The sequence below is a fragment of the Procambarus clarkii genome, chromosome 76 (assembly GCF_040958095.1).
Source record: "Procambarus clarkii isolate CNS0578487 chromosome 76, FALCON_Pclarkii_2.0, whole genome shotgun sequence".
Classification (NCBI taxonomy): Eukaryota; Metazoa; Arthropoda; class Malacostraca; order Decapoda; family Cambaridae; genus Procambarus; species Procambarus clarkii.
Genome location: NC_091225.1, coordinates 23,923,799 through 23,933,699, shown reverse-complemented (window position 1 = coordinate 23,933,699; position 9,901 = coordinate 23,923,799). Strand labels below are relative to the sequence as shown.

General features: G+C 61.7%; 1 protein-coding gene across 1 annotated transcript; it reads left to right on the top strand.

The window, feature by feature from the left end:
• Positions 1-8,251: 8,251 nt before the first annotated feature.
• On the top strand, positions 8,252-9,342 carry LOC138357228 (putative uncharacterized protein DDB_G0289263). Its single transcript, XM_069313888.1, has 2 exons — positions 8,252-8,293; positions 8,437-9,342. Exons 1-2 carry the CDS (start codon positions 8,252-8,254, stop codon positions 9,340-9,342), a joined length of 948 nt encoding a protein of 315 aa, XP_069169989.1.
• Positions 9,343-9,901: the final 559 nt, after the last annotated feature.

The following is a 9,901-nucleotide window of genomic DNA, read 5'->3' as shown; positions in this document are numbered from 1 at the left end:
GGGTGGTGTCTGGTGGGTGGTGGGTGGTGTCTGGCGGGTGGTGTCTGGTGTCTGGTGGGTGGTGTCTGGCGGGTGGTGTCTGGTGGGTGGTGTCTGGCGGATGGTGTCTGGTGTCTGGTGGGTGGTGGGTGGTGGGTGGTGTCTGGTGGGTGGTGTCTGGTGGGTGGTGGGTGGTGTCTGGCGGGTGGTGTCTGGTGTCTGGTGGGTGGTGGGTGGTGTCTGGCGGGTGGTGTCTGGTGTCTGGTGGGTGGTGTCTGGTGTCTGGTGGGTGGTGTCTGGTGGGTGGTGGGTGGTGTCTGGTGGGTGGTGTCTGGTGGGAGGTGTCTGGTGGGTGGTGTCTGGTGGGTGGTGTCTGGTGGGTGGTGTCTGGTGGGTGGTGTCTGGTGGGTGGTGTCTGGTGGGTGTTGTCTGGTGGGTGGTGTCTGGTGGGTGGTGTCTGGTGTCTGGTGGGTGGTGTCTGGTGGGTGGTGTCTGGTGTCTGGTGGGTGGTGTCTGGTGGGTGGTGTCTGGTGGGTGGTGTCTGGTGTCTGGTGTCTGGTGGGTGGTGTCTGGTGGGTGGTGTCTGGTGGGTGGTGTCTGGCGGGTGGTGTCTGGTGGGTGGTGTCTGGTGGGTGGTGTCTGGTGTCTGGTGGGTGGTGTCTGGTGTCTGGTGTCTGGTGGGTGGTGTCTGGTGGGTGGTGTCTGGTGGGTGGTGTCTGGTGGGTGGTGTCTGGTGTCTGGTGTCTGGTGGGTGGTGTCTGGTGGGTGGTGTCTGGTGTCTGGTGTCTGGTGGGTGGTGTCTGGTGTCTGGTGTCTGGTGGGTGGTGTCTGGTGTCTGGTGGGTGGTGGGTGGTGTCTGGTGTCTGGTGGGTGGTGTCTGGTGGGTGGTGTCTGGTGTCTGGTGTCTGGTGGGTGGTGTCTGGCGGGTGGTGTCTGGCGGGTGGTGTCTGGCGGGTGGTGTCTGGCGGGTGGTGTCTGGCGGGTGGTGTCTGGTGGGTGGTGTCTGGTGGGTGGTGTCTGGTGGGTGGTGTCTGGTGTCTGGTGGGTGGTGTCTGGCGGGTGGTGTCTGGCGGGTGGTGTCTGGTGTCTGGCGGGTGGTGTCTGGTGTCTGGTGGGTGGTGTCTGGTGTCTGGTGGGTGGTGTCTGGTGGGTGGTGTCTGGTGTCTGGTGTCTGGTGTCTGGTGTCTGGCGGGTGGTGTCTGGCGGGTGGTGTCTGGTGTCTGGTGGGTGGTGTCTGGTGGGTGGTGTCTGGTGGGTGGTGTCTGGTGGGTGGTGTCTGGTGGGTGGTGTCTGGTGGGTGGTGTCTGGTGGGTGGTGTCTGGTGGGTGGTGTCTGGTGGGTGGTGTCTGGTGGGTGGTGTCTGGTGGGTGGTGTCTGGTGTCTGGTGTCTGGTGGATGGTGTCTGGTGGATGGTGTCTGGTGGGTGGTGTCTGGTGGGTGGTGTCTGGTGGGTGGTGTCTGGCGGGTGGTGTCTGGCGGGTGGTGTCTGGCGGGTGGTGTCTGGTGGGTGGTGTCTGGTGGGTGGTGTCTGGTGGGTGGTGTCTGGTGTCTGGTGGGTGGTGTCTGGCGGGTGGTGTCTGGCGGGTGGTGTCTGGTGTCTGGCGGGTGGTGTCTGGTGTCTGGTGGGTGGTGTCTGGTGTCTGGTGTCTGGTGGGTGGTGTCTGGTGGGTGGTGTCTGGTGTCTGGTGTCTGGCGGGTGGTGTCTGGCGGGTGGTGTCTGGTGTCTGGTGGGTGGTGTCTGGTGGGTGGTGTCTGGTGGGTGGTGTCTGGTGGGTGGTGTCTGGTGGGTGGTGTCTGGTGGGTGGTGTCTGGCGGGTGGTGTCTGGTGTCTGGTGGGTGGTGTCTGGTGGGTGGTGTCTGGTGTCTGGTGGGTGGTGTCTGGTGGGTGGTGTCTGGTGGGTGGTGTCTGGTGTCTGGTGGGTGGTGTCTGGTGGGTGGTGTCTGGTGGGTGGTGTCTGGTGGGTGGTGTCTGGTGTCTGGTGGGTGGTGTCTGGTGGGTGGTGTCTGGTGGGTGGTGTCTGGTGGGTGGTGTCTGGCGGGTGGTGTCTGGTGGGTGGTGTCTGGTGGGTGGTGTCTGGTGGGTGGTGTCTGGCGGGTGGTGTCTGGTGGGTGGTGTCTGGTGGGTGGTGTCTGGTGGGTGGTGTCTGGTGGGTGGTGTCTGGTGTCTGGTGGGTGGTGTCTGGTGGGTTGTGTCTGGTGGGTGGTGTCTGGTGGGTGGTGTCTGGTGTCTGGTGTCTGGTGGGTGGTGTCTGGTGTCTGGTGGGTGGTGTCTGGTGTCTGGTGGGTGGTGTCTGGTGGGTGGTGTCTGGTGGGTGGTGTCTGGTGGGTGGTGTCTGGTGGGTGGTGGGTGGTGTCTGGCGGGTGGTGTCTGGCGGGTGGTGTCTGGCGGGTGGTGTCTGGTGGGTGGTGTCTGGTGGGTGGTGTCTGGTGGGTGGTGTCTGGTGGGTGGTGGGTGGTGTCTGGCGGGTGGTGTCTGGCGGGTGGTGTCTGGTGTCTGGCGGGTGGTGTCTGGTGTCTGGTGGGTGGTGTCTGGTGTCTGGTGTCTGGTGGGTGGTGTCTGGTGGGTGGTGTCTGGTGTCTGGTGTCTGGTGTCTGGTGTCTGGTGTCTGGCGGGTGGTGTCTGGCGGGTGGTGTCTGGCGGGTGGTGTCTGGTGTCTGGTGGGTGGTGTCTGGTGGGTGGTGTCTGGTGGGTGGTGTCTGGTGGGTGGTGTCTGGCGGGTGGTGTCTGGCGGGTGGTGTCTGGTGGGTGGTGTCTGGTGTCTGGTGGGTGGTGTCTGGTGGGTGGTGTCTGGTGGGTGGTGTCTGGTGTCTGGTGGGTGGTGTCTGGTGGGTGGTGTCTGGTGGGTGGTGTCTGGTGGGTGGTGTCTGGCGGGTGGTGTCTGGTGGGTGGTGTCTGGTGGGTGGTGTCTGGTGGGTATTGTCTGGTGGGTGGTGTCTTGCGGGTGGTGTCTGGCGGGTGGTGTCTGGCGGGTGGTGTCTGGTGGGTGGTGTCTGGTGGGTGGTGTCTGGTGTCTGGTGTCTGGTGGGTGGTGTCTGGTGTCTGGTGGGTGGTGTCTGGTGGGTGGTGTCTGGTGTCTGGTGGGTGGTGTCTGGTGGGTGGTGTCTGGTGGGTGGTGTCTGGTGTCTGGTGTCTGGTGGGTGGTGTCTGGTGTCTGGTGGGTGGTGTCTGGTGGGTGGTGTCTGGTGGGTGGTGTCTGGTGGGTGGTGTCTGGTGTCTGGTGTCTGGTGGGTGGTGTCTGGTGTCTGGTGGGTGGTGTCTGGTGGGTGGTGTCTGGTGTCTGGTGGGTGGTGTCTGGTGGGTGGTGTCTGGTGTCTGGTGGGTGGTGTCTGGTGTCTGGTGTCTGGCGGGTGGTGTCTGGCGGGTGGTGTCTGGTGTCTGGTGGGTGGTGTCTGGTGGGAGGTGTCTGGTGGGTGGTGTCTGGTGGGTGGTGTCTGGTGGGTGGTGTCTGGTGGGTGGTGTCTGGTGGGTGGTGTCTGGTGGGTGGTGTCTGGTGGGAGGTGTCTGGTGGGTGGTGTCTGGTGGGTGGTGTCTGGTGGGTGGTGTCTGGGTGGGAGGTGTCTGGCGGGTGGTGTCTGGCGGGTGGTGTCTGGCGGGTGGTGTCTGGCGGGTGGTGTCTGGCGGGTGGTGTCTGGCGGGTGGTGTCTGGCGGGTGGTGTCTGGCGGGTGGTGTCTGGCGGGTGGTGTCTGGCGGGTGGTGTCTGGCGGGTGGTGTCTGGCGGGTGGTGTCTGGCGGGTGGTGTCTGGCGGGTGGTGTCTGGCGGGTGGTGTCTGGCGGGTGGTGTCTGGCGGGTGGTGAGTGGTGTCTGGTGGGTGGTGGGTGGTGGGTGGTGTCTGGTGGGTGGTGGGTGGTGTCTGGTGGGTGGTGTCTGGTGGGTGGTGTCTGGTGGGTGGTGTCTGGTGGGTGGTGTCTGGTGGGTGGTGGGTGGTGTCTGGTGGGTGGTGGGTGGTGTCTGGTGGGTGGTAGGTGGTGTCTGGCGGGTGGTGCCTGGTGGGAGGTGTCTGGTGGGTGGTGTCTGGGGGGTGGTGTCTGGTGGGTGGTGTCTGGTGGGTGGTGTCTGGTGGGTGGTGTCTGGTGGGTGGTGTCTGGTGGGTGGTGTCTGGTGGGTGGTGTCTGGGTGGGAGGTGTCTGGGTGGGAGGTGTCTGGGTGGGAGGTGTCTGGGTGGGAGGTGTCTGGCGGGTGGTGTCTGGCGGGTGGTGTCTGGCGGGTGGTGTCTGGCGGGTGGTGTCTGGCGGGTGGTGAGTGGTGTCTGGTGGGTGGTGTCTGGTGGGTGGTGGGTGGTGTCTGGTGGGTGGTGGGTGGTGTCTGGTGGGTGGTGGGTGGTGTCTGGTGGGTGGTGTCTGGTGGGTGGTGTCTGGTGGGTGGTGGGTGGTGTCTGGTGGGTGGTGGGTGGTGTCTGGTGGGTGGTGGGTGGTGTCTGGTGGGTGGTGTCTGGCGGGTGGTGTCTGGCGGGTGGTGTCTGGCGGGTGGTGCCTGGTGGGAGGTGTCTGGTGGGTGGTGTCTGGTGGGTGGTGTCTGGCGGGTGGTGTCTGGTGGGTGGTGTCTGGTGGGTGGTGTCTGGTGGGTGGGGTCTGGTGGGTGGTGTCTGGTGGGTGGTGTCTGGTGGGTGGTGTCTGGTGGGTGGTGTCTGGTGGGTGGTGTCTGGTGGGTGGTGTCTGGTGGGTGGTGTCTGGTGGGTGGTGTCTGGTGGGTGGTGTCTGGTGGGTGGTGTCTGGTAGGTGGTGTCTGGGTGGGAGGTGTCTGGTGGGTGGTGTCTGGCGGGTGGTGCCTGGCGGGTGGTGCCTGGCGGGTGGTGCCTGGCGGGTGGTGCCTGGCGGGTGGTGCCTGGCGGGTGGTGCCTGGCGGGTGGTGTCTGGTGGGTGGTGTCTGGTGGGTGGTGTCTGGGTGGGAGGTGTCTGGTGGGTGGTGTCTGGTAGGTAGTGTCTGGTAGGTGGTGTCTGGTGGGTTGTGTCTGGTAGGTGGTGTCTGGTAGGTGGTGTCTGGTGGGTTGTGTCTGGTAGGTGGTGTCTGGTAGGTAGTGTCTGGTGGGTGGTGTCTGGTAGGTGGTGTCTGGTGGGTGGTGTCTGGTAGGTGGTGTCTGGTAGGTGGTGTCTGGGTGGGTGGTGTCTGGTGGGTGGTGTCTGGGTGGGAGGTGTCTGGTAGGTGGTGTCTGGTAGGTGGTGTCTGGTAGGTGGTGTCTGGTAGGTGGTGTCTGGTAGGTGGTGTCTGGTAGGTGGTGTCTGGTAGGTGGTGGGTGGTGTCTGGTAGGTGGTGTCTGGTGGGTGGTGTCTGGGTGGGTGGTGTCTGGCGGGTGGTGTCTGGCGGGTGGTGCCTGGCGGGTGGTGCCTGGCGGGTGGTGCCTGGCGGGTGGTGTCTGGCGGGTGGTGTCTGGCGGGTGGTGCCTGGCGGGTGGTGTCTGGCGGGTGGTGCCTGGCGGGTGGTGCCTGGCGGGTGGTGCCTGGCGGGTGGTGCCTGGCGGGTGGTGTCTGGTGGGTGGTGTCTGGTGGGTGGTGTCTGGTGGGTGGTGCCTGGTGGGTGGTGTCTGGTGGGTGGTGTCTGGTGGGTGGTGTCTGGTGGGTGGTGTCTGGTGGGTGGTGTCTGGTGGGTGGTGTCTGGTGGGTGGTGTCTGGTGGGTGGTGTCTGGGTGGGAGGTGTCTGGGTGGGAGGTGTCTGGGTGGGAGGTGTCTGGGTGGGAGGTGTCTGGGTGGGAGGTGTCTGGGTGGGAGGTGTCTGGGTGGGAGGTGTTTGGGTGGGAGGTGTCTGGGTGGGAGGTGTCTGGGTGGGAGGTGTCTGGGTGGGAGGTGTCTGGTGGGTGGTGTCTGGTGGGTGGTGTCTGGTGGGTGGTGTCTGGTGGGTGGTGTCTGGGTGGGAGGTGTCTGGTGGGTGGTGTCTGGTGGGTGGTTTCTGGTGGGTGGTGTCTGGTGGGTGGTGTCTGGTGGGTGGTGTCTGGGTGGGAGGTGTCTGGTGGGTGGTGTCTGGCGGGTGGTGCCTGGCGGGTGGTGCCTGGCGGGTGGTGTCTGGGTGGGTGGTGTCTGGGTGGGTGGTGTCTGGGTGGGTGGTGTCTGGGTGGGTGGTGTCTGGGTGGGTGGTGTCTGGGTGGGTGGTGTCTGGCGGGTGGTGTCTGGGTGGGTGGTGTCTGGGTGGGTGGTGTGTGGTGGGTGGTGTCTGGCGGGTGGTGTCTGGCGGGTGGTGTCTGGCGGGTGGTGTCTGGCGGGTGGTGTCTGGCGGGTGGTGTCTGGCGGGTGGTGTCTGGCGGGTGGTGTCTGGCGGGTGGTGTCTGGCGGGTGGTGTCTGGCGGGTGGTGTCTGGCGGGTGGTGTCTGGAGGGTGGTGTCTGGAGGGTGGTGTCTGGAGGGTGGTGTCTGGGTGGGAGGTGTCTGGTGGGTGGTGTCTGGTGGGTGGTGTCTGGTGGGTGGTGTCTGGTGGGTGGTGTCTGGTGGGTGGTGTCTGGGTGGGAGGTGTCTGGTGGGTGGTGTCTGGTGGGTGGTGCCTGGCGGGTGGTGCCTGGCGGGTGGTGACTGGTGGGTGGTGTCTGGGTGGGTGGTGTCTGGGTGGGTGGTGTCTGGGTGGGTGGTGTCTGGGTGGGTGGTGTCTGGGTGGGTGGTGTCTGGGTGGGTGGTGTGTGGTGGGTGGTGTGTGGTGGGTGGTGTCTGGCGGGTGGTGTCTGGCGGGTGGTGTCTGGCGGGTGGTGTCTGGCGGGTGGTGTCTGGAGGGTGGTGTCTGGAGGGTGGTGTCTGGAGGGTGGTGTCTGGTGGGTGGTGTCTGGTGGGTGGTGTCTGGCGGGTGGTGTCTGGCGGGTGGTGTCTGGCGGGTGGTGCCTGGCGGGTGGTGTCTGGCGGGTGGTGCCTGGCGGGTGGTGCCTGGCGGGTGGTGCCTGGCGGGTGGTGCCTGGCGGGTGGTGCCTGGCGGGTGGTGTCTGGTGGGTGGTGTCTGGTGGGTGGTGTCTGGGTGGGAGGTGTCTGGTGGGTGGTGTCTGGCGGGTGGTGTCTGGTGGGTGGTGTCTGGTGGGTGGTGTCTGGTGGGTGGTGGGTGGTGTCTGGTGGGTGGTGGGTGGTGTCTGGTGGGTGGTGGGTGGTGTCTGGTGGGTGGTGTCTGGTGGGGGGTGTCTGGTGGGGGGTGTCTGGTGGGAGGTGTCTGGTGGGTGGTGTCTGGTGGGTGGTGTCTGGTGGGTGGTGTCTGGTGGGTGGTGTCTGGTGTCTGGTGGGTGGTGTCTGGTGGGTGGTGTCTGGTGGGTGGTGTCTGGTGGGTGGTGTCTGGTGGGTGGTGTCTGGTGGGTGGTGTCTGGTGGGTGGTGTCTGGTGGGTGGTGTCTGGTGGGTGGTGGGTGGTGTCTGGTGGGTGGTGTCTGGTGGGTGGTGTCTGGTGGGTGGTGTCTGGTGGGTGGTGGGTGGTGTCTGGTGGGTGGTGGGTGGTGTCTGGTGGGTGGTGTCTGGTGGGTGGTGTCTGGTGGGTGGTGTCTGGTGGGTGGTGTCTGGTGGGTGGTGTCTGGTGGGTGGTGTCTGGTGGGTGGTGTCTGGTGGGTGGTGTCTGGTGGGTGGTGTCTGGTGGGTGGTGTCTGGTGGGTGGTGTCTGGCGGGTGGCGGGTGGCGTCTGGCGGGTGGCGTCTGGCGGGTGGTGTCTGGCGGGTGGCGTCTGGCGGGTGGCGTCTGGCGGGTGGCGTCTGGCGGGTGGCGTCTGGCGGGTGGCGTCTGGCGGGTGGCGTCTGGCGGGTGGCGTCTGGCGGGTGGCGTCTGGCGGGTGGCGTCTGGCGGGTGGTGTCTGGCGGGTGGTGTCTGGCGGGTGGTGTCTGGCGGGTGGCGTCTGGCGGGTGGCGTCTGGCGGGTGGCGTCTGGCGGGTGGCGTCTGGCGGGTGGTACCTACCTCCCACGTCACCCTAAGCCCACAGGACTTTTGAAGAAGCCACAGACAGCCAGCCCAAGCACTGAGCCCCAATCACAGGTGTCTAGAATTCCATATTCACCAAGAATTAAACAAACTCACCACCCCAGACCTCTATTTGGGATGGTGTCTATCTCTATCACTAGACCCGGTGTCAATCCCGACACACAGTTTCCCAGAGTACTGAGCTTGGCCGGCACTCAGTCTCGTTATCATATCAAACATTAACAAAGAAACAATATATAGTGCTATATCAGCTTATAGAGATGACACTGTGATTGCTATACGGGTGCCAGATGACACATCTACCCTTCAAGCTACTGTAAATAGATTCTCTGAAAGAGGCTACAGATTTTTTTTGGCAGGGATATTCCTGCGCGGACCCTAAGGCTCTGGCTGGCGGCTACAGAAAACAATATGATGTTCAATGAAGACAAGTTCCAGCTCCTGGGCCGTGGTGTAAGACGAAGAAATCAAGACCCACATACACAACGCTCTCAAACTATACTTTAGAAAGAAGACCCATGATAAAAGACCTGGGAGTAATCAGGTCTGAAGACTTTACCAATAAAGAACAATAAAGTAGCTGCCACAACTGCAAGAACAGCGACAGGCTGGAGAACAAGAACAGCGACAGGCTGGAGAACAAGAACAGCGACAGGCTGGAGAACAAGAACAGCGACAGGCTGGAGAACAAGAACAACGACAGGCTGGAGAACAAGAACAACGACAGGCTGGAGAACAAAAACAACGACAGGCTGGAGAACAAGAACAACGACAGGCTGGAGAACAAGAACAACGACAAGCTGGAGAACAAAAACAACGACAAGCTGGAGAACAAGAACAACGACAGGCTGGAGAACAAGAACAACGACAGGCTGGAGAACAAGAACAACGACAGGCTGGAGAACAAAAACAACGACAGGCTGGAGAACAAGAACAACGACAGGCTGGAGAACAAAAACAACGACAAGCTGGAGAACAAGAACAACGACAGGCTGGAGAACAAGAACAACGACAGGCTGGAGAACAAGAACAACGACAGGCTGGAGAACAAGAACAACGACAGGCTGGAGAACAAGAACAACGACAAGCTGGAGAACAAGAACAACGACAAGCTGGAGAACAAGAACAACGACAAGCTGGAGAACAAGAACAACGACAGGCTGGAGAACAAGAACAACGACAGGCTGGAGAACAAGAACAACGACAGGCTGGAGAACAAGAACAACGACAGGCTGGAGAACAAGAACAACGACAGGCTGGAGAACAAGAACAACGACAGGCTGGAGAACAAGAACAACGACAGGCTGGAGAACAAGAACAACGACAAGCTGGAGAACAAGAACAACGACAAGCTGGAGAACAAGAACAACGACAGGCTGGAGAACAAGAACAACGACAGGCTGGAGAACAAGAACAACGACAGGCTGGAGAACAAGAACAACGACAGGCTGGAGAACAAAAACAACGACAAGCTGGAGAACAAGAACTTCTCCAACAAGTGATGCCTAACCAATGATGTAACCTTGTCATTACACAGAGAAATCACAATATGATGATATATCAGTTAACAAATACACCGGAGCCCTGATTGGGGGGATTCGAACCTTAGCGCAGGGTGTTCCCAGACGCACGCTTGTCGTAGCGCAGTTGACTAGAACGTGCATCTGGCAACACACAGCGCCGAGGTTCGAACCCTCATTACGGCTCCTGTGGATTAGTTCATATTTATTTATATATTTATTTATATAGAAGAAGGTACATTGGGAGTTAACAGAGAACATAGAAATTAAGTTGAATTTACATTCTTGTAAAGCCACCAGCTCGCACAGCGTTTCGGGCTAATATGTCATTAGTACTATCTAATAATGACTATTGCTGCACACTAACAACCTCATTCAAAGCTGGAAAAGTTGCTGACGTGAAGAACGTGCACACAACTTGCCCTTCCAGAGTTCATTCCATAAAGCATCTAAACTGCTGGACCTATTTAAAATATATTAAGCCTTATTTTTTTTAAAGCAGGCGAGAGAAATACATAACTTACACCTGAAAAATATTACA